The 24741-nt window shown below is 44.5% G+C and overlaps 1 protein-coding gene across 4 annotated transcripts in view; it reads right to left on the bottom strand.

The window, feature by feature from the left end:
• Window positions 1-13958: 13958 nt before the first annotated feature.
• Window positions 13959-24741, bottom strand: part of LOC138580124 (zinc finger protein 25-like) — a 97097-nt gene continuing 86314 nt past the window's right edge. For all 4 annotated transcript variants that reach the window (XM_069650417.1, XM_069650420.1, XM_069650418.1 and 1 more), the window contains 2 exons: window positions 20175-20264; window positions 13959-15330 (listed from right to left, as the gene is read on the bottom strand). In XM_069650417.1, coding sequence (XP_069506518.1) covers window positions 14081-15330; window positions 20175-20264 — 1340 coding nt within the window. In that variant the 3' untranslated portion in view covers window positions 13959-14080. The remainder of the gene's footprint in view (window positions 15331-20174; window positions 20265-24741) is intronic.

The following is a 24741-nucleotide window of genomic DNA, read 5'->3' as shown; positions in this document are numbered from 1 at the left end:
GCGGTATGAAATGGCAAATATTGCAGCACAAGCCTTTATTTATTGCAGCATTTTTGCAGGACATTTTTTATTAACTGAAGGGTGTGAGATTGCCACATTGCAGGAAAGAGGCAGAGTGCAAGGCTACAAGAGAGCCAGGGTGTCATTATTATGTATCTTTTGTATTAATTTAATAGGAAGAGCCCCAGATGTCTCTGGCTTGGCAGAACAGTGTTTGATTTAATATGATATGATATGGCATTTATAACAAGCCTATACACAAGTGTTTCAAGGTGCGACAAGGCCAGAGAGGGGGAACAGAGGGCAGACAGACAACGATCCTACTAGGCCAGGTGTTAGTCAGATCACGCAAGTGCGTGGGAAGGGGGAGGGGACAGTGCAGTACATGGGAAAAATAGAATAAATAACAGCAAGTAAAAGTAAGGCCAGCAGGTGGCAAGTTCAGGGGCAAGTGCAGGCATCAGGTGTCAAGTGCTGGTAGTGTGACTGTAGGGATACAGAAAACAGTCCCCAAGTGCGGGGGTTGCCAGGAATGCAATGCAGGTGTGCGACTGGCGTGGGAGGAGATCTGGGCACCGAGTTCAGAGGGTTGCCAGGTAACCAGTGCAGTTTCAGCTAGCAAGTCAGCAGGGGAGAGGAGGAGAAAAAGCACAAGCAAAGAGACAGGTTTTGAGGTGCTTTCAGAACCGGAGATGATTCTCCTCAAGTTTCAGGGACGCAGCGAGGCTGTTCTGGAGGGAGGCTCCAGCTGAGGAAAGAGATCTCCCACCAACTCATTGCTTAGAGAAGCAACTGACCCTGAGGGAGTTGGAGGCGGATGAGCGAAGAGCTCAAGAAGGGAGATATTTAAGAAGAGAGAGTTGAAGGTATTGCGGCCCCAATTCTCAGAAGGCCTTGGGCACAATGCAGAGGGTTTTGTACTTAATCCTCACAGCCACTGGGAACCAGTGCAGAGATTTCAGTCCTGGAGAGATACGATCCCTGGGCTTGAGGCCAAGGAAGTCTTGCAGTCCTGTTCTGCATGAGTTGCAGAGGGTGGAGAGTAGAAGCAGCCAGATTTAGAAAGAGGCTGTTGCAATAGTCCAGACTAGAGAGAACTAGAGCTAGGTGACAGTGAGCTTCTGGGGAAAGGAGAGAAAAGGAAGAATACCCCTGAGGAGGTACACCTGGTAGTGTGACTTCTTAGAGACGTCAGAGATGTAAGGAGAGACGGATAGTGTGGAGTCGAAGATGACCCCACGTTTTTTTGCCTCACAGGTGGGAGCAGGAAGAGGGCCAAGAGAGGCCAGCCAGAGAGTGACAGGAAAGGAGGGAGCGGGTGTGCCAATGACGAGAATCTCAGTCTTCCCGGCATTAAGTCAGAGATCATTGGCGGCACACCACTCCTGAATGGCAGACAGACATTTGGCTATAGTTTTGGTTTGCCTATTTAATAGTATTAATAGTATTAAATAAATTAATCATTATCAGTTGTAATGCTGAAAATATTCCCCTTCTATGTTCTCAAATCCCCCAAACACCCACACACCTCTCTCATCAACACACATCACCCATCTCACCATCTCCCCATCACAACTTGCATTCCTGAACCTCTCTGTCATACAAATACTCACATGCGAAGTCACACTGGCAAGTCACAATTTTCAGTCCCCAGCCCCTGCCACACTCCAAATCATACTCCCAACTCACACCTTAGCGGGTCCGGTAGCACAGTGAGTAGAGCGCATGCTTTGACATCTGTGCAGAGCCTGCTGATGTAGGTTTGTATCCCGGTGGGGCCAAACTCAGCCTTTCATCCTTCCGAGGTCAATAAATGAGCACCACACACCGTGGGTAATAATAAACAACGCATAGATACCTGAGGGTTTGTAGCGCTATATAAATGCAAAATTATTATTATTACACTCTACATTTCCTCCCGCAATATAGTCCTTCATTCTTTTGTGCTGCTTCTGCATCTTGCATCCTTTCTCCCATTCTACTGCACTCTTCCCTCATCCTTTTTCCCAATCTGCAGCTCGCTGCCTCTTTCCAGCCAACCACTTCCTCTCTGATTTCTGGCTCACTGACCACATGTTTCCTCTACTTTCTGTATCTCTGCTCGCTCTCAGAATTCTGGCCCACCACATCACTGCTTCCTCAACCCAAAATGTACCTTTCACCTCCCCCCTACTTAACTGCTTGGTCGCTGCCGCTTCCCCTGCAACCCTGCGGTGTCAGATCCGTCCCTCTAACGCAGGTCGGATCTGACTCCGCAGGGTCCCTTTTTAGTTATTTTCTTTTTTTTTTCAGTCCCCCGCCTCCAATTTTGAGGAAGCGGGGGATACCCCTGCAACTCCCAAGACCAAAAATACTGAACATGGGGAGCGGGTGACACCCCCGCAACACATGTTCGGTATTTATAGAAATCGATCGAATGGTACTGGCCGGAATAGGTCAAATTGTACCATTCAATCAATTTTTGTCAGTCAAAATGCATAGTAACTTGAATAGAAGCCCTCTCCCGACAGTGTTCTGCAAGCTCCCTGCGACTTTCACAGGGACAGGCCCTTCAGGGGCATGCCACTGTAAAATGCGACCCAAAAAACGCATGTTTATCCTGTTTGAGGAACAGAAATGCAAGCGACACAGCAGCGGTTCATACCTTAAAAGAAATACATGACAGGGTCAGGAAAGACCCTGGGCCTCATTACACGGATGGCGGTAAGGGATTACCGGTACTGGTAAGGGTACCGGTAATCCCTTACCGCCTTACTACAAGGTCCCTTCGCGTGTCCCTACCTTAATGGTTGGTTTTACCAGCCGTTAAGGACGGGACCCGCAAAGGGACCTTGGAGGTAATTATGGTACTGCAATTTGCGGTACCGTAATTACCGCCTTCCCCATTCCCATTGAGCCCTATGGGGGCAAAAATGGGAATGGGGAAGTGCCATGGTGAATGGAGAATTACCGCCCCCGTACACCTTGGAATGGGGCAGTAATCAGACCCTCCAGCTTATTGCGATTTTGCGATCCCGCAAAATGCCGCGAAAACGGCCGTTTTGCGCAAAATGCCGCAAAAATGGCCGTTTTGTGCAAAAACAGCATCTTTTAAAAAAAAAATTTTTTTTTTTTTTTTTTAAGTAATCTGCAAAAATTACTGTTTTGAAAAAAAGAATCCTCAGGGTGCCAGGTGCTCAACTTTTTTTTTTTGTTTTTATTTACACAAGAAATGAAATCACTTGCGCCCCAAAAATTGCAGCCCAATCCACAAGGGACACATGAATGGGCACATTTTATATGCGCGCCCATTCAGCTGGCCTTTTTCACCTCCTTGATCAAATAAAGTGGCGTTTCTGTCAATTTAAAAGCACATCCCTCATTTCCAAGCAAGATGCACTTTTAAATGTGCAGAAATTGTAGGCAACCCTACGCGCACGGGATGTGGGGCTGCCACTGCATGACAGGGTCTTTCCTGACCCTGTCATGCATTTCTTTTAAGGTATGAACCGCTGCTGAGTCGCTTGCATTTCTGTTCCTCAAACAGGATAAAAATGCATTTTCTGGGTCACATTTTACAGCGGCAGGCACCTAGAGTGCCTGTCCCTGTGAAAGGCGCTGGGAGCTTGCAGAACACTGTCGGGAGAGCGATTCTATTCAAAGTACTCCCCATTTTGATGACAAAAATCTATCGAATGTTACAATTTGACCAATTACGTGCAGTACTATTCGATCGATTTTTATAAATACTGAACATGTGTTGCGGGGGTGTCACCCGCTCCCCTTGTTTAGTATTTTTGGTCTAGGGTGGTTGCAGAAGTGTTTTCCCCTTTTTCCTCAAAATTGGAGGCGGGGACAGAAAAAAAAGGAAAATAACGAAAAAAGGACCCTGCAGAGTCGGATCCGACCCGCGTTAGAGGGACGGATCCGACCCGCGTTAGAGGGACGGATCTGGCACCGCAGCGTTGCAGGGGAAGCTGCAGCGACCAAGCGGTTAAGTAGGGGAGGGGGTCGGGTGGTGGTGAAAGGTACATTTTGGGTTGTTTGGCTGAAGTGCAAATCAATTTGCAGCAAAATTGACTACGGTCAATTCCGCCGCAAATAATTACACTTCGGTCAAACAACCCAGAACACCATTCAAGGCAGCTGCCAGCGCACAATTTGCGCTACAGCTCAAGCCTGTGGAAATGCGCCGGTCACCTTTGAGAATAAGGTGACCTGCTCATTTCCAAAAATGGGTTGTCTAAAAATAGCATATCCTCCGTTCTTTTTTTAAATGCCCCCTCATTTGAGGAACTGGGACAAAATCTACATTTAAAAAAAAATAATAAAAATGGTTACACTATGAGAGAGAGGGAGAGTGATGGGTGAGATGTGAAGTGATGGGCAAGAAAGCAGAGGAAGAGCAGTGGGTCAGAGGAGGAAGTGCTGCACAAGAGAGCAGAGGAAGCAGTGATGCGGTGGGCCAGAAATCTGAGAGCGAGCAGAGGTACAGAAAGTAGAGGAAGCGGTTGGCCAGAAAGAGGCAGTGAGCTGCAGATTGGGAAAAAGGATGAGGGAAGAATGTGATAGAATGGGAGAAAAGATGCAAGATGCAGAAGCAGCACAAAAGAATGAAGGACTGTATATTGAGGGAGGAATTGTAGAGTGTAAGGTGTGAGTTGGGAGTATGATTTGGAGTGTGGCAGGGGCTGGGCAGTGCAGATTGTGACTTGACAGTGTGACATAGCACGTGAGTATTTGTATGACAGAGTGAGAGGTTAAGGAATGTAAGTTATGATGGAGAGTTGGTGAGATGTTTGTGGGTGTTTGGGGGATTGGAGAACATAGAAGGGGAATATTTTCAGCATTACAATTGATAATGATCAATTTAGTTAATACTATTAAATAGGCATGAACATTAAACCAGAAATGTAGCCAAATCAAACACTGTTCTGCCAAGCCAGAGACATCTGGGACTCTTCCTATTAAATTAATACAAAAGACACATAATAATGATACCCTGGCTCTCTTCTAGCCTTGCACTCTACCTATTTCCTGCAATGTGGCAATCTTACACCCTCCAGTTAATACAAAATGTCCCGCAAAAATGCCGCAATAAATAAAGGTTTGTGCCGCAAAATTTGCCATTTCATGCCGCAAAATTTGCCATTTCATGCCGCAAAATCCTGGAAGGTCTGATTAGTCTCTTTTAAAACTTACAGACCCAGTAAAAACTATCTTAAATAGAGTTCTGGAAAGGGTTAATACTTACCCCTTTTTGTCTGTTTCTCTTGGAGCATTGTTTTGCTCCCTTTTCATTAAGACTTGGCTGGTGGTAGTGGTAACTACCCTATTTTTCTTACCGCAGTTATCTTAAATAACCCTGGTATTGTTTTAGGCTATCTTGGCAGCCTCAAACCTAAACCTGGTAGACCATATACGTTTTTGTACAGTTCCGGCTTGGTTTTATTTGCCATTTCTTTTTGTAAAAGTCTTTCTCGTGTTTTTCTCTGCGCGCCAAACCAGGTTTGGTTCCTTTGTTCAGCGTCCTTTTGTGGGATTCTACACAGAAGCCCTCCTTAGGCGCCTGTATGTCTGGGGGGGACAGCAGGATGTGAGGGGGGGTTAGGACTCCCTGCACAGGGTCTCCTTGGAGACCCATGTCGCACTGTGGTCTGATTGGCTGTGGGGACTGTCCCGGTGCGACAGCCACCCTGCTGTGTGATTGACAGCCAGGCTGTGTGAATGGGGGAAAACTGCATAAAAAGCAGGTCTCTGGGTCTGGAAATGCAGAGTCGCCACTGGAACGAAAGAACCGAAGAGGAGCTGACAGAAGAGGACCCCTACAATGACTGAACCACCCGGTGAAGCCCTGCTGCAGGTCTGAATTTTCATACTCCAACGATAGGGAAGATCTGCAAAGAATCGTCTACCCTTGAGCTGGTGGGACCAACAAGTTTGCCCAAACTCCAGCAAGGCTCCTTTCTCTGGTCGAATTTGCTGTACAGCACTACAGTGAACCGGATATCCAGGAGGAACGGACCCTGCTTGTGTTTTAAGGAGCACACCTTTTATTTGTTGCTTTGATCTGCTGCTGGTTTCTTCCCTGGGCAGTGCAGGACCCTCCAGTCTTCCTACTTCGTGTCAGTCCAACAGTCGCTTCAGGAACCGGGAGCCTGCAGGACCTGCCAGGAACGTCCGCATCAGCTACAGCCTTCTTCTCCATTTAAGGTACTGTTCAAATCCAGTTATTTGTTTCGTCCAGCCGTGGTGAACGTGCGTCAAACCTTTTGCCAATCTCAGGGCTTGTCCTTCTCTCTTCTTTAAGCTAAATATTCTCCCGGCCAACTTCGTCCGGTACTCTTGGCAAAGACTTAACCGCGAAATACCCTGAACTGTGTGATCTTGAGCAAAAGACTCTGTCACATAGACTGTGAGCCAGGCCCAGTTTGAATCTGATTTCCACACTCTAGTTCCTTTTTCTAGATTACACTGCTTATTTACTTTTTGGTGTTACTCAATGTCTGCCTAACTTTGTCTTTCCCTCCCTTTTTAATTGCTGGAGTGCCATTTTGCTCACACTTCATTTTGAGCCTAACTTGTCCAGAATCTATCAGGTGTGGTGTAGTGTATTAAGATTGTGATTTTTCAACTGCTTTACTTTGGTGACATGTTTTACAACTGATGTGGAAATAAATGTACATTCTTTTACTCAGAAACCTTGAATCACTGTTTGTTTGAATCATAGTAATTGCTGTCCTTTGTGTAACTATTGATACTGCTCACTTACTCTTGAGATAAGTCTGGCTGGTCAGCCATCGCTACCACTTTACTGTGTAGTACAGGCTTGTACCAAAAGTGAATTTGTACTGTCACTTGTAGTCTTAATTGTGTGTGGTGTTCCTAAAGGGTACTGCATATAATTCTGCCTAACACCCGCCACACACTGGCCCACACCTATCAGACATTCCTGATACACTTGGGCCCATCATAGACGCTATGGACATAGAAAATGGTGGCCAACTTGGTTTGCATTTTGTAAGGAAATTCTGCATATCTACTCCATGAAAGTCGAATTAACCTAGAAAAAAAGCCATTGGCTCCTTGACTTGTTAGCACAGAGTACTAGTAGCTATATACGCCCCAGGGGATGGGCGTTACTGGCTGATATAGGCTGATGGCCTGCCTTAAAGCCTCACAGGCCTCTAACGTGTGCATAGTGCACGTGTGCAGTCTAGTAAAGTTCCCTTATCTCAGTGTATTGCTTACCAGCACCTTATGGAGATTTGTGATGCATTGTGTAAGTAGTAAGTCAATCTCTTGTTCTTCTTAACTAGCAAATTGTCCCTTTTTAGTTTAATGCTTTAAAAAAAAGAAGAGCCTTACAATATTTATTGGAGTATGTATTTTGTAATTTTAGATTGTTTCAGGAATAGTTCATCTGTAGACCAATTGCATCTCATCTGTTTGAATGGCTTGTAAGCAATACTCAACTTAAGGCCACGTGGGTGGCTACTTTCTATTTTTAATAAGGGGTTTTAACTTCAGGGTTTTCTATGGACCTCACTTTGTGCGTCCCCATTGTCTATGCAGATACTGACATCCAGAGTCACAGGGCCTTCTTTACTGTGTTCTTCTGGACATTAGAGCTCTCATGGACACTAAGGCCTATTTACGCTTTCTTATGTACTTTCTTTTGTTCCTTTATGTGTAGCTGGTTTAAGGAGCAGTAACTTTGGGGATATTCCAAGCCCACATGGACGTCTTATGTCCTGGATTGTTTTAGTCTGCTCAGATCCTGTAGAACTTTTCCCAATTTGCTTGTGCACTTTTTTGAGTGTGTGTGCTTTCCTTGCACATGGATTTATTTATATCTGGGTTTTACAAAGAGCTACATCCAGCTTTGGGCCATTCCACAGTGGCAATAGGAGAATGTAGGTAGGAGGCCGGCCGTGGTGAAGGAGGCAGAAGGGTAAGTAGCACCTCAATCACAGAAGGCCAGCAGGCTGCATTCGTGCATGGGCGAAGTGCAGATCAACATTTGGGAAGTTACCCAGTCATGTTGCTGGTCTTATTACACGCAGTCCATGGAACCTCCTGCATGGATGAATGAGTGTGAGGGGTGAGCAGGGCGGCAGCCGTGTAGGGCAGATCAGCGTGCAGCATTGGGCATGTTGGACAGGGACTATAAACTCCAACAGCTGCTTTGTCTCTGAGAGGTGACACATATCAGAGTTGTTGTCCCTAAGCACCAAAACCTTTTTTCTACATTTTCAGACTTTTTTGGGTATTGCCAATGTATCCACTGTTTGTTGAACTAAGGTTACTTGAGGGGAGGTAGTGTAGGATTTTATTGGCCAAGCATTTAGGGATTATCACTTTGGTTTCGTGTTGAGTTGTTTGGTAGCCTACATTGGAGGGCTTCAATCCCTTTTGAGCGTTGTTCTGTCCTTTTGGGACATGGGATCAGCCTTTTAACTATATTTTGGACATGTTTCGGTATTCAAAGGGCTTATTTTGGTGTCCATTTTGAGGGGTCAGAAATGCGAAGCGGACAACTTTTGGATGATTGTTCAAAATACGCCATTTTATTCAATCATAAATGTTATCAAATGCCTCACTAACCCTACTCTCACAAGGATTTCCCTGCCTATCAAAACTAAAGGAAAACACTCTAACACAGTATGTCTGGCCCTCTTACATAAACAACAAATACATAAAGAAAGGTATGGCAATTCATAGTAACAGCAGCAATAATATTCGTATTCTGGGATACAGTCTCAGTTCAGTGCTTGGCTCTTTCATTGTTAAAGTAAAGTCCTGTTAACCAAAGTTCAAACAACAGCAAGGCTTTTCTTTTTGGCAAAATATAGACTTTCCACTTCCTCAAAATAGCATAATTGTTATTCCCGGCCATAATGCTTTGCCACAACTTCCAGTTGTCCAAGAAGAATCACCACAGTTCAAAGTAAATACAACCTCTGTAAATGTTAAGGAAAAACAGTTCTTGGTTAACAGTTAATAGGTCTCCCTTTACAAGATTCAAGGTCACAAGTAGGTATCTTTGTAAGGATGACTTCACAGCACCTCTACTTCCACTTCAAAAATCTCAAATTCTGCAAGGGGTAACCATGAGGGCCTACTCATTTGCCTCATAGTATTCCACCTTCATTTGTGCTACTGAAGTATGCCATTTACTGACATCCAAATACACCACCCCAAATTTAGTATATTATGACACCACCACAGTTCCAGTTATGACAAGATTTACTTCCTGGTACTTCAAAACCTTCAAGTAAGCAACTTCCTCTAAATAGAGGGGCATTCTCTTTACCTTTCCTGTCTGTCTGCAACAAACAACAACCTAGAATTGCCTTTAGGACACACTTCTCTCTTCCTCCTATTGTCTTTGACAATGTAGGTTGTATCCACTTCAAAGAATGTGTATAGATAGCAAGTTTCCCTTCCCCAACCTTGCCTTTTATCCTTCTGCCTGCTGTCAGCCAGGACAATTACCCAGAAGCTTTTTCGCCACTCCCTTGGCTTCAGGTTTTGCTTGCACACATGTATCTTAGGCAATGCTGACATTATATTTGGCTCACAAAGTACTGTTTGTATTGTTCTTTGGCTCTGAGAAAGGCTGGTTCCAGTCTCAATCAGGGAAATACCGTGTTCACTCTTGGCTTGGGCAATGTTTGCTCTCTCCAACTGACAGTAACAATGTTTAAACACTTGACTTCTTTTCTGTTATCAATTGTTGACTGCGGTAATAAAGATACAGAGGTCATTCTTCCTCTTAGAATCAAAATTAGGCACACACAACCACTCTTTCATGTGCTTTGCAAGGCTTTAAGTTCAACAATTGCTTTTTATAGCGTTCGCTCTTCACACCAGTGAAAGGGAAAATATCCGACCACACGCAAATGCTACAATTTCAAGTGTTCCTTTGTTAAAGACTTCAATGATCAACCTTGCATCACTTCTGCTCATATGCATGTGATTATTCAGCTGCATACTCTTGCCGGCAGTGTTTGCGCAAGGAATTGGAACGCCTGGTTGAACTCACCGGCTTCTGTGGTCCTTTGCCTGCATGCTGCACAACTTCTACAACTTCTCGCTTCACTTGGGACACACGCCCTTCCTTGCTGAAGGCGTCTGTGGTCTGGCCACTCAATTAAGGAGCCTCTCTCACTCCTGAGACCCACTGCTACACTGTAACTTCTCGCTGCAGCCTCTGACACGCTTCCCGCTGTGCAATCTCTGCAATTAGGCTCACCTGGGGATAGGCAGCCTCCCTGCATCCCTTCTGCTGTGCAGCCTCTGCACACCAGAGTTTGGGGGAACAGGACCCGCTCAGGACGAGCAGGTGAAATCTGCTGCATCAGAGCCCCGGCGTCCCTTTGGTTCTGCCACTGCTGCCTGGATTGCCAACACTGCACTGTCTTCCTTCTGCTTCTGCTACTACTGCATACACTTCAGCAGCAGTTACAGCACCTTCTAAATGCCTGCACCTGCGGGGGCCTTTTAAGCCTGTCAGCTTCCCTCACGCATGGGTTACCAGGCTTAATTGCCTGACTACTACTGCAATATGTACCTTCAATCCCTTCCTCATCCCAGTACTTATGGGATTATAGGACTTGTAGTCACCAACAACAAAGTTGGTTCTTTTTAGTAACTTCTTGCTTTTAAGTGTATTTATTTCCCTTAAAGATAAATCATTAGAATTAGTTGTTACAAAGGAAGATAGTTTATTGAAGGCAACATTTTTAGATTCCCTTCCATTATGACTTTGGGAGTAGGGAGGATTTGTATCCTGAAGTACCTTGAATGGTCTTTCTATTCTTAAGGTCTGTTCAGGTTCTATGTGCCCATAGTCACAGACTTTATATGTGGTTCGGATACATCATAATGGCAATAGGCCATTATCTGTTTTTGCAACTTTAAAAGGTTCTGCATTTTAAAGGAGAAATACTGCTTCTCATCCCAAAAGATCTCTTCACCACCCTGGGCCCTGTCTCTTTCCAGGTGATCCTCCCGCAGTACACCACCCCCAAGGTCCGGATCAGGAAGCGTCTGCCTTTCCCTTGTCACCTGGGAGGAGACTTTAGGCAGGGGTTTAGTGAGAGATCCACAGGATTTGTCACACCACATATGCACAGCATTGTACTAATAAAGTCAATGGCAACTTGACATGTTCTGGGAGACAGTAGTCAGCCCCAAAAAATGGAGTCGGAGTTGGGAAGCCAAAAAGACAAACCTGTGTCACTGCACTGAAGGTGCTGTGTAACACAAAGTAAAAAGATGAGGCCTATGGAGTAGGTGAGGCTCCACAGTCTATGAACATAAGAAAATAGTAAACACACACAGCAAAACACATGTAAGAGTGGAAAAAAAGGCTCATACTCTTACCAGGTGGAAAAAATAAATCCTAGAAATCCAGTAAAGCTGCTGAGGGACTCAGTAGGTAAGGGAAATTAGCTATTCTGGAGAATTCTCCCTAACAGGTGGTTCCAGGGAGATGGACATCAAACTTTGGGGGAGAAAGAGAGCAGGTGTAGGGCGAGGGGGTGGGCGGGGACAGTGGCAGGGCAGGAGCCGGCTAGGAAATGGGATGAAGACAGCAATGGACGGCACGGAACATAGGCTTTACCTAATAGTAAATCCTGTATTCCTGACCACCTGATTTACTGGCCCTTCTCCCTTGGGTGGTAATTAAAAAAATTGCTGGCTGTAAAAGGGTGTTCTGTTCCGGCAGCCTTGCATCTTCCTATTGGGGAACATTAAGATTATTTTCAACAGGGCCTTGCTGATTAAGCAATTGTGCTTTATTTAGCTCCTCTGCTTTTTTGAAGTCCATTCAAAACAAGTAAGCCAAAAGTTCACATTTGGTTTTGATACAAAGAAAACATCAATTTGTGGCTGCTCATCCTTAAACCGTTGCTGCTATTCCCTGTGCATTGTGCAAAGAGATGTTCAGGGTCTCCAAATCCAAGTAGTATGATAGCAGTGTATTTGCAATAAATTCATTGGGTGACTTAAGCTAGAAAGGTCAGCAATGTTGTTAGCTTGCTGCAATGGCTGCATATTGATTCAAGTTCAGAGTACATCCACAACCACATGCTTGCCAGATGCCACTGCATGCCTGCAAGTGATAAAAAACAATATGAGGTCGAAGCTAGAGACACAATGACACCTGAAGCCGATTGTGCCTTCCTGTGGTCTCCCACCTTCAGTCTCCCATTCCCACTCTCTCCGGCACATTGGAGATGCAGAAGGGTTACCTGTGTAGAACAGCACTGGTTGTGCCCCATATATGTAAAATATTTTTATTTAAAACATAGCCCCTCTACAAACTCAAGTGGGACCCCTGGCATCCCTCACCCAAGAGCACTCAGCCCCCTTTGCGTTTGGAAATATTACTTTGACACCCAAACCCTAATGGTTTGTGCTTTGGGGTTGGGTAGTAGGTAGCTTGACCGGTATGAGTGCGTGTCAGCAGGACATAAGTAGGAATAACTGTATGTTATTGTCATTTCCACAATATCAGAACTTCTCAGAGGAAGCAGACATTCTACAGGGTGCAAATGAGCACATTCAATTGGACATTACTGTAACAATATGCAATTGAGAAAGAATAAGATGCGATGCATTGCAGTGGCATTGTCTGAAGGCTACTGAAATCGTGATTTTGAATATAGGCATAACTGCACATATTAGAATGCAAAGGCAAAAGCAGCACTAGAGTGTTCTCAACCGAACATGCCACATCTTGTGAGCTGGTGCTTTAACCCGGTGTAGCATGGTGGTTTGGGGATGATTAGCCATAGGGATCCCTCCAGTCCTCTAGAGAACACTTCACAGCATCATCACTAAACACAACTGGACATGCAGCTCTCCTCCAGACTTTGCAGGCCATACCTTCGGGAGAAAACAAAAATGTATGGACCTGCTTTTCCTGCAATATCTACTCCTGTGGGAGGAAGAATGCCTCCAGGACCCAATGCCTGACCCTGTTCTTTCTTCCAATAAGGCACATTTCTCCTGCATTAACAGGGTCCCTTCCCAACTCTGGCAGTTGCTGCACACTAAGGCCACCGAGAGAGAAGTGGGGAGTCTATATGTACCACCTCGAGGGTCGTACTTAAGGGCGGTCCCTCAGGATGGCCCAGCCTCACTCACTTGGTGGAGCACAGGTGACTGTCACATACATCACTGATCACTTGAATAAATGTGCTTGTTCTTCCTGCTCTCGAGGACAGTAGAAATAAAAGAGGCTAAGTAAGAGTTGGTTTCTTGCAAAGATGTTTTGTCTGCACATTGGCTACAGTCACTAAAAGCACCAATAAACATTTTCAACAATGATAACTACAGTGTTTTCTGGCAGCAGTGTTATAATTCTGAACCTCAAATAACAAAATAGTAAAATGAGAAGAAACAAGATAACTTAAGATGCAAATAGATCGACCACTAAATCGGCAGAGTCCAGTATTGAGAATTAACCTGTTGAAAATATGATTGACTAGACAGAGATTCAACTACAAAAAACACCCCCCGCCTACCTTCCCTTCTATAGCATACACTGTTCCCACTGTGCAACCAATGAGCGCCCAGTTAGAGAGAGGAATATTCCAAGTTGTGCTTGGTGGTATAATGTCTTGCAAGTGTTCTATGGTGGTAAATACTATAGGTCTTCAAGCAAATGCCTGTCCTGCATTTAGTACATTTATACTATATATCTTCTCTGCCATATGCCTTTTCTGGTCAATAACAACGCTGCCCTCCCCTCCGCCCGCTCCCTGGCTGAAAGAACGATACTTTCACAATAACCAATTAACTATGGAGGACGTGGATACCCATACGCTAGCATTAACTGCGAGTTATGCTGCTCATCAGTACGGCAGGAACTTCTGCCACATGCAAGCGGCTAACATTGACAACGATAAGGCCTTTCTTTTAAATGTGTTCAAGTGTGATTAAAAGGTCATCCACGCCGAGGACAGCATCACACACTTATTTTATTGACATGGTTTCTATTGCCAATGTGTCTTCCATTACTAAAAGCTGTCTTGCGGCAGAGGCTTTCCTCACAATTAGCACATCTGATAGGTATATAATGGGCTCAGTAGACAGTTTCTTTTTTGCCTTCACGCTCTGTAAACTTGCAATGCCATAACTGATGAACAGTGAGACTGCCCCTCTGAGAGAAGCATTTGTTGCAAACACTGCACTGGTATGGTCTCTCGCCTGTGTGCGTTCTCTGGTGAGAATCAAGAATCCCCTTTCGATGAAAGCTTTGTTCGCATTGGCCACATTTGTACGGTCTCTCTCCTGAATGAGTTCTCAAGTGACAAATTAGGTTTCCTTTCTGAGTAAAGCTTTTGTCACATTCATTACATTGATAGGGCCTCACTGCCATATGTGTCTTCTGATGATTGGAAAGAACTCCCTTGCGTTGGAAAACTCTCTCACAAACAGGACACTGAAAAGATTGTATCGTAGGTGCTTTGCTTTCACGTTCTAGAATTCTGGAATGCCACGTTCGATGAGCACTTAGAACTCCACTCTGAGCAAAGCTTTTGTTACAAAGAGTACATTGGTAAGGTTTCTCCCCCGTATGTGTTCTCTGGTGAGCTACAAGAATCCCCTTCCGGGTGAAACTTTGCTTGCAATGACTACACGTATAAGGTCTTTCTCCGGAATGTGTTCTCATATGGTTTACAAGGCCTCCCTTCTGAATAAAGCTTTTATCACATTCATTACATTGATAGGGTTTCACTGTCAGATGTGTCCTCTGATGAACAGTAAGAACTCCCTTGAGGCTAAAACATTGCTTGCATTGTGTACATTGAAAAGGTCTTGGATTTGGCAGAGTACACAAGCTTGATGGTCTCTTTCTCACATTGCTTTTCAGTATTCGTGAATGCCATCTCTTATGACAAATGAGGTTTCCAATGCGATCGAAGACTTTGTTGCATAAAGGACACTGGTAAGGTTGCTGTACTGTATGTGTTCTCTGGTGAATCATAAGGACACCCTTTCGACTGAAGCTTTTGGCACATTGGCTGCATTTATAAGGTTTCTCTGCTAAATGTGTCCTCAGGTGGGAAATAAGCTCTACGTTCTGAGGAAAGCTAGAACTGCACTTCGTGCACTGATATAGTCTATCAACGGCATGAGTCATCTGCTGACTGATAAGAATTTCTCTTCGACGAAAGCCTTGTTCACATTCATTGAACTGATACAGCCTCGCTTCTTTCTCGGAACACTGGAGTTCATTCTTCTCTTCATTGCCCAATGGTGGGTTAAATGGCTTTGGCAGATCACAACATTGTACAGAATCCTGATCTTTCTTGTTTACGGTTTCATATTCTGTAGAATTAAAAGACAAGGTGTCATTATTTGTCTTCAAGTAACCAGTAAAAATATCACGTAATATGTTTTGTTCTATTGGAAAATGGCATAATAGAAAGAAAAGGGCACAGCAAATGACATAATAATAACCGAGTGTGGCAGAGTGGTGTGTTTAAGAAGAGATTCAGACCTATGGAAGGGAATTCACACTCGGTCTTACCAAACTCTCTTAAGGTAGCACAGGCTGAGCAGTTAGGCAGGCTTAAGACATCAGGGGATTGGTGTGCAAGTACAGTTAACAGCATTTAAAGACAGTCAGGATATAAAGTTCCACATCAAACTTTAAAAATCTACTATTTATTAGGCCCAAAAATACATGCAAGAGAACAACCTAAGGATACTACACTCTACAGCACACAACTATATGCATATATACCTATATAGTTAGAAATCTCAAATCGGGGGTTACACAGCACTTTACAGCTAAAACTGTAATATGCATTAAAAAGAGTCAAAGCAATAATGTGCAAGTTAATTTTTGAAGATAAGTGGTTAACGCAATATATTCTACAGTGTGCCTTCTCATCATAAGCAGGCACCTCATTTTACCAGGCTTTCCCTAACACGTAAGTAACATCTCAATGGGGGTCATTACAACTTTTCCGGTCCTGTCCGGAAGAAATGCTGGATAAAATGCTGGTAAATCCAGCACCAGCATTTTTTCTGAACCAGCAAAATACAAGTTTGCTGGTGCGGACCACGGATCTCCTTGTAGGCCTGACTCATCCCAGGCCCCTACCAGCAGATAAAGGACTGAATAACTGGCACTAGTAATGCCAGTGCCGGTGATTTAGTAGTTCTCATCCCCATGGAGTCCGACGGAATGGGAATTTACCATTACTCTGCCACCCGTATTATCCCAGTAATAGCAGGATATCAGGCGGCGGAGACGGTAATGCAGCTTTCTTAGTATCCCGCCGGAATTACCGGCGGGATACCGGGAAAGTTGTAATGACCCCCCAATGTCTCAAAGAGTTCAAGTCATAAGTAAGTATCTGGAAAAGGGGGAACAACATTTCCTAAGTACCCCTGCTCAAGGTTTGGCCTGAGCCAACAAGTAAATAAAAATGCAGCTTAAAAGAAAACCTTTAGAAAAACCAGTTTAGGATATAATTAGAGTTACACTCCTGAATCCATCACACTATGGGTTAACCAAGTTGGAACCCAAGGCTAGAACTCTCACACCTACATCAAGGGAATGGTAGTGTTAGGAAAGGAACTTTAAACCCATGCAATCCCTATTGGGGGATGGGAGGAAGCAAAAATGTACAGCACAGCAGCACCACAACCTCAGATTTTCCAAGCAACCACCCCTGGGGTCCACTTACCTCACTCATTGGTACCTTTGGTGGGAGTCCAAGGGTAGCAGAAGCGGTGGACGAAGGTTTAGTTTCATTTGGGCAGTGGTTCTCATTTCTAGTTCAGGGACATTTCCAGCAGACTCACAACAGGATGGTGCAAATGACATGTGAGAGCAGCCACAATGATGATAGACCTCAAGGACACGGCAGGTGAAGAGAAGTGTCGAAGATCTTCATTTTAGGGTCAGCAGACTAAGCTCAAAGCAGCAGCAGAGAACAGACTCCAGGTAGTCCCCTCTTCGGGATGGAGAAGAACTGGTGCAGGCCACAATGTTCCCAGGCCACAAGCTGACGGACTGTAGAGCCCCTAACTGTGTCCATTGCAGCAAAAAGGCCTTTTCACCCTGCGAGCCCTTGCGAGGGAAATTCTGAGGCTTCAACAGAGCCTGGAAAGAGGTACTGGGAGCTGGACCTGTTCCTGGAAAGAGGTACTAGGAGCTGCACCTGTTGAGCCTCAGAATAAGACATACTAATTCTATAATCCAAGTCTAAGATATAACTTTTTTCAAAACCCTTTTATATTTCTAACGGCTTTCATTTCTACTGCCATGTAATTTACCAATGGACATTTTCCCCAATGTGGTATTGGGTGTTGCTTCAGTGATGGTGTGGCATACATTGTGTACTGTGTATCCATTGTTTTTATGATCACAACATTTTCCGATGGGCACATCCATGATATGCTACAGTGAAATGCTACAATGTCATGTTGATCTGGCATATTGGAATAGGTCATTTGACACCCCCCTACCAATCTATATGGAAAGCCTATTTTTTTAATTACATTTCTCCTGAAATGTGTGCTGTAAATGGCCCACATTGCCCTATTTAAAATATCGATCTCAAAGGGGGGAACCCCATCAACCCTTTAGAGGGGTTTCAGGCCACTAATTTGTGCTAAAACATTTACGTCAAACCATTTTAAAAAATCCAACAGCTGCCACTATTATCATCCCGTTTGTTTTCATTGGGCCAACTGTGCAGCCTGCAAGGTGCATTTGTATCCAAAAAGGCTCCTTGTCCAGATATCCAGATAGCTGGTCAAGTGGCACAGCGAGTAGAGCGCTCGCTTTGACATCAGTGCAGAGCCTGGGGTTCGTAGCGCTATATAAATGCCAAATTATTATTTTATTATTATTATATCGCCTGCTGGAACAAATAAAACTCCATACTCTAAAAGATGGGTACAACTAAAGTGGCTCTTTAGCAAAATGAATATATGTTTTCCTGAAGCCTCTTGGCCCGGGTTGTTATTAAGGCCACTGGGTCTAGCATGTCCCTTCAACCTGGCTTTGCCTAAGCTTTGGCTCTTTAAACAACTACTTTCCAAACTCCCCGGTTCAGGTTGACACTCTTGGTGTTGCCAACACATGGCTCTTTTCTTCTGGTTCTCTGCCTAACCGTCCTCTCATTAATTCACCTTCCTGGCTTGACCAACACAATTTCTGCTCTCCTACTTCCCCGGAACTCTTCTCACTATAGGACAACTCTCCCTCTGAACATGGTCCTATCACCCACCAAACAGGAGGCTTGCAGTGCTTTTTATACAGTTTCTGAAGAAGGGATTGGAATAATGAGGATCTGATTGAAGGGTATGTTTCTCCATTGGCTTTGATTGGGTTTGCCTTAATGATTCCACCACCTCCCCAATTCTGTGGCTGGTGATTTGTATTTCCCTGTAAATGTTATGCATCTCTTGTGAAGAGGATGCTTCCATGCTGTGACCCAAGGTTAAAGTCAGGTGGTATTAACATGACAGCCCACAAAATCAGATCCTCGGCTTCCCATTTTCCCTCTAAGTATCTGTTATTCGCGGCTGCAGCCCGGGGCTAGGTCTTTGGTCTCTATGGAGACGCTGGCAAAACTTTCTGCATTCTCGCAGAGTTCTGAGTTGCGTCATCATGCTTCGCAGCATGAAGACGTCATCCACTGGAAACCCGGAAGAGACCGCTGTGAGAAACCTTAAGGTGTGTCACCCGCTAGTCCCCAGGGATCTGTCATCCAGGTGGCCAGGACATGGCCATCGCTTTTGGATCCAGTTCCTGGGTCTGGACCAGTGATGGAGGATGACCTGGGTGATGGGTTCTCGAGGAGTGGAAGTGGGACACTGGATGGAGAGATGCAGTATCCTTTTCCCTGTAACACATTTCCCTATCCTACCAGGTAGGATACTTAGGATTAAGTTGCAATACTGTTTTTTGCAAAAAAGGGGGTATAGAATTCGTTAACTGTTCTAAAGTAATCATTTCTACCAAGTCTGCCATTGTTTTGTTATTAATCCAAAGAGCGTACTATGGGACACTGTGGGAATGGGGACTTACATTTCACTGGCGCCTGACTTCCCGGGTCACTCGACTTGGAATTATCCAGTGGCACCGGGAAGTCAGGCACCGGTAAAATTTTACGAGTCTGGCAGCAACCCCCCGGTAGCACCGGCAGGGTTACCACCGGACTCGTAATGAGGCCCAATGACTCACAAAGATAATTTTAAGGATATGATATTTGGACATTTTATGGAAATTGATATGGTAGTTATTTTAATCATTATTATTATTATTATTGTTCTAGTGCCTCCTTGGACGCTACCTCTTTCTTTGGACGCTATGTGCTTTGGCTCCCTCTGTTGGCAGTGGGCCTCATTACAACCTTGGTGCTAAGTGCACCAACTTTACCACCATGGTGTAAACTCTGTTTACACCATGGTGGATGGCGGATTTACCGCCCCATTCCAAGGTGAGTGGGGCGGTAAATCCCCATTTCCCATTTTCCCTTCCCCATTCCCATTTTTGCCCCATAGGGCATGATGGGAGTGGGGAAGGCGCTAATTACGCCGCCATAAATTACGGCGGCGTAATTAGCACCATGGCAGGTTAGCGCCATGGATTTTAACCCCTGCTAAAAGCAGGCGTTAAAATCAGAATCAGGCGTTAAGGGTTAACGGTGGCGTTAACCCTTAACGCCTGAGTTGTAATGAGGCCCAGTTACTTCTAATTCTCGCTCTCACTGAGCTACATGGGTTTCGAAGTCCCAGAGTACACCATTTCTACTAAGTTCTTTTTCTTTCCACAGTATCCTCTTTCCTTCTCTTAACACCAGTGGTTTCCTCACTTACTCGTGCGACAATCCTGGGGTGGAGCAGCTTAGGGTCTCTAGTCCTGACATCTGTGGCACAGGCTAGAGATGTTAGGTCTCTTTCTTTGATCAAATGCTTCACAGTTTCCTCCATGGTTCAGACAAATAACTCAGAGCAAATGAAAAAAGTCTGCTGGATCGGTAAGTCTGAGTGAGAACGTTTCTTTCCGGGATATTTCTCCACAGAATGTACTTGATCGTTGAAGTGCGACATCCAGTTCTCTAAAGCCCAAGTTACATTTATGAAAGGAAAGACAACTCATTTCAGGTCATTAATTGCTAAACGATTTATTATGTGTTGCTATTTACCTGTGTGTCTTCCGTCTAAGCCTCGCATGAGATGTGAACCATCTTGTGGTTTCAGGTTCAGGGAACATACTTTCATGGCAGGTGGATCACCTGCATTGGAAATAAAATATATATTCTACTGAATAATAATATAAGTTAGAAACAAAAACAAAACTACATATGCTGGTAATGCTGCATGTCAGGTCAAAAACTCATTTCACTGCAAGACAATGGGCCTCATTACGAGTTTGGAGGTAGCCAATGCCGTTTTTAGCTGCATGGCACCCCCAAACCCAGACCCGGTATGTACCCATTCCTATTTGAGCCCCTATAGAGCTCAATGGGAATGCGAGGATGTTAACAACGGGCCCTGTTAATGACGAGTCCGTTGTTAGCATCCTGTTCTACTAACGGGTCCCGCTCTGCACGCCTGGTCTCACCAGACGTACAGAGCGGGACCCGCTGCAGAACTCGTAATGTGGTGGTCCAGTAAGAACGGTGCCAGTCCCTTACCGGCACTGTTCATACCGCGACCGCCAGGGTCGTAATGAGGCCCAATGGTTCAAATTTACTTTACCAGCATTGTACAGTGAGGTCAGAGATAGAAGGCAGGCAGACCCATCGGTGCTATTGAAAGAGGATGCCACTCCTTCAACTCAGTACCATTTGGAGATTGCCTTTAAAGTTCAAAATGGCAGGACACACAAAATCCCCAGGCATCAGGCTGTTGTGGAAAAGCCTACAACACCCACTTGCTCATCAAGGCCCAAGTTCATGCAACGCACACTGCACATTGTATAATTTAAAAAGAGAGAGAGGACCCATGTTTGTGCAACACTGCTAAAGATATGATGGAAGTCTAGAGGCCAGGGAGTGAAGGGTTTTCTTTCACATAAAAGTGATAGTTGATACCAGAACAAATGTGGAACCAAGGTTCAATAATAGATGAAAAATACCATTTTATTAAACATTTTCATAATTAAATACCACCTGAGCTGGCTAATGGTTAGCAGCGAATCATTGTAAACACAGTATCACATATAAATTACATTACAAACTCACAATATATCTAACAAACATCAATATCATGAAGTGCAAAGTGCAAATAGTGCCATTTACCTCAATGTCCCATGTGTAAATAATAGAATCTAGAATGCAAATAATGCAATAAGCACCTGGTCAATGGAGAGCATATCTCAATCGACGATAAACCAATAAATGGAAGATTCGATATCACCTGGGTGGAAGGACATATCAAAATGAAACACATACTAATTTGTCAGTCTACTAGGTGAGACAATTGTCTAATAATTTTGTGTCCTATTTTCCCCTACCTCCTAGTTTCAACATTTCACCCAAAATAATTTGGCAATGTTTTCTTCAGGACTGACCGCCCATATCTAAAAATTGAAAAGTGACACAGCCTAATGTCAATGTGCCCTGTCATAACAATGAACATTCAAATTCTAATCAACTTAGTCCAAAGTTAAAAAGTTTGCACTTACTAATTTCTTTCAAAAATGCATGGATCACGTTGGCTCAGATTTGCTCAACACGACCTAGTAAACCAACCAATAGAATAAAAATGGACACTACTTGGTTTTACCTATTTTGTAAACCTACACCTGCCTACAACATAAACAAGTCTAAAACTTACAACGTCTCCAGTCTCATCACGGATAACCTTTCGCCACCTCTGATATTCCATGAATGAGTGAGATCCTAGCACATGTGAAGGCATCATGAAGCAAGACACAGACAACAGATTCAAAGTTCAAAACATAATGATTTATTAACTCAAATGCCAGGATGGTTGAAGACCTAACTTGCCCTACCGTATGTTAAGGTGGGATTTCCCAACCTGAACATAACTAAGGAAAGTCTGAGTCCAAACTTTCAACTTAAAAGTCTGTCTGTGTCCAAAACCTATCCTTGCCCTCACAACTAAAGCTAAACAATGTGTAGGGATGTTAGTAATACAAGCAATGGTGATCAGACAAAAGTTCTGAGCTTCTTTCAGCTCCGAGCTTCCTTTTCAGCTCCCTTCACCAAGTTCAAGAAGTTCCACAAAAAAAGTATGTGGATTGCCAGGCTTGAGTTCACAACAGTTCCACAAAGGGTTGGCTTCCCCAAGTTCAAGAGAACACAGTTCCACAAAATGGGGTCTTGAGGATTCCGTTCTCAAGACAACATTGAAGTTCATCAAGTCACAGGATTCCCTTCCCCAAGACTGCAACTTGCCACCATCTGCTTGGCCTCCGTCTCTCAATGTTCAAAACAAGTCTCAAATTAACTTAACTTCCCTTCTGGATAAGCTTAACACTTTGTTCGCTCGCTCGTTCTTAGTTTGCTTTAACAATATCTTTAGCTTCCACAATTGAGAGTTATTTGGTCTAAGTGCAGTTATCAGACCACACAGTCCACCCATTACAGGTCATGCAACCTGGAATCTCAGGCCTTTTGTCCCACACAGGTTCTCTGCTTTTTCTCCTGTGTGGATGTTCCCACTCATTTGCCTTTTCCTTGTCAGTCTCTTGGCTTTGCCACACACGTATCACACAACTTGGGCCATTCCTTGGCTTTGCCACACTGTATTCAATTACAAGAGTTCACTTAGTGGTTATTCCACTAGTTTACCACCTTGCAGTCATGCTCTCTCGCAATTTTCCACTCTTTATTTCTTGCTGCTTACTTGGCTTTCACAAAAAACAGCTTGCAGTTCATAAGCATCTGTCACTTGTTTCAACTTTATTCATAAAGGTTTTGATCAGTGCGGTATTTAATGCTGGTTTCTATTTGCGTTGCCGTTTCAATTTCACTCAACCCAGGGCCTCTGGTTCATTTCATTAGTTTCATGCTGTTTCATTTGTTCAGCACTTTCCTTGCTTTCCCCACAGGCCCCAGGAGTGCCCGGGTTCGAGTGACATTCCCCCTTCACTCACTGGTCCTTGGCGTTCCCTCCAGGCAGCGTTGCTGCTTGTTTTCAGCTCCGCTTGCTGGCTTTTCTTTGCTCGTGACCTCCACTCGCTCTCCTGTTGCTCTTCGGTTCTCTCCGGCACCTCTGCTCTGCATCCGCTGACAGCTGCCTTTTTCTGCTCCTTCATTCGCAGTTCCGGCTGCGTTTCTCCGACCATGGAGGCTGCCAAACTTGTGGTTTCCTTATGGCCTGTCTGCTCCTGGGCACCACAAGTCCTTTGGGTCGTCTGCCAGTGTCCTGGATTCGCTGCAGGACCCACCACGGCTGCCCCCTAACATATTGGACTATCTGCTGGACTCTCCCACACATACATCCCTGTTAATCTATGTGTTGCTGGTTTCCTCCCTTGTTATACACCTGCAACTTGAGAGGTTGCAGGTGCGAGTCTTCAATTTGAATTGCCTGACTGCAATTAGAGGGACATGCCTGACCTTCCCAATACTCTGCAGGCATCATCCTCGTCTCAGTATCAGAGTGGCGAAATAGGACCGTCCGCCCAGGTAATCCAGGGAGAGTAGGAGTGAGGATACCTTCAAGTTTCTCACACATCACTGTTTAAAGACAAAAATAGGGAAAAAAGAAAGGAGAACACAGGTAAATGTTTACCCTTTTGGTTCGAAAATGCCAAAACCGATGTCAACAGCACTATAAAAAGTGTGCTAAACTGTTTGATGTAACGTACCTCGTAACATAATGTCATAAACACCAAAGTGGTCTTTAACTAGTGAAAATGCATTCCGCCGACACAAAACCGCTCCTGATTTACAGGGTGTCCTCATGCTACCGTGCCTATGGGAGCTTTAAAGATGTGATATTAGTGCGCATGTAGGATCCCGGAAGTAACCAGGATGGATGACAATAAACAGGAGGGCGAGAAAGCAGGAACATTTAACACAATTGCAACATCCATTTTACATGAAATGATTAAAAATAAAGCCCTTCTAGGCACATGAAAGGGAGTTCTTTTGTAAACTCACAATCCTCTTCACAAAACGGTTAATTGTTAATAAGACAATTCATAATTATGCCACTCAAGTTACATGAGTACAGATTGAGCAAAAACGGCAAACATTAATTTAGCATAGAATATTACAAAATCCTAACATGGCCATCAATCACAATTGGCCACATCTTGATCCCGCCCATCAAATTACATAAATACAAGGTATGCAAAAACAATAACCACATTCATTTTGCATAAGGTGGTATACAATGATGCACCATTCTGGGTCCATGCATGGGGGTACACATGTAAAACCACAATCCTTAGTGCATTTTCAAAAGGACAATATCAAAATGCCACCCATCAAGAGTACATCACGTGCGCTTTTGCACCAATGCAGACGTGGGTCTTCAGTGCTCTGTGAGACTGCATTTATCCGCCAAAAATGTCCTGTTTTAAAGCTACCAGTTTAGGAGAAGAAGGTGCCGGCGATTGCTCGTCCCGTCCTGGCGAAGTCAGAGGTCGGGAAGTGGAAGCTTGGGCCGAAGATAGATGCGGCCGGTGGAGACCCGGAGCTGAGGCTGCCATATTGGGCAGGGAACAGCGGTGCTGAGAGCCAGCCAAGTGTGCCGCGGCACCCCCGTGGCGGCTACTGTGAGAGTGGAGGC

Source organism: Ambystoma mexicanum, chromosome 3p (genome assembly GCF_040938575.1).
Source record: "Ambystoma mexicanum isolate Mex_15411 chromosome 3p, UKY_AmexF1_1, whole genome shotgun sequence".
In the NCBI taxonomy this organism is placed as follows: domain Eukaryota; kingdom Metazoa; phylum Chordata; class Amphibia; order Caudata; family Ambystomatidae; genus Ambystoma; species Ambystoma mexicanum.
The sequence above is the reverse complement of the archived record's forward strand: the minus strand, read 5'-3'. Positions and strand labels throughout refer to the sequence as shown.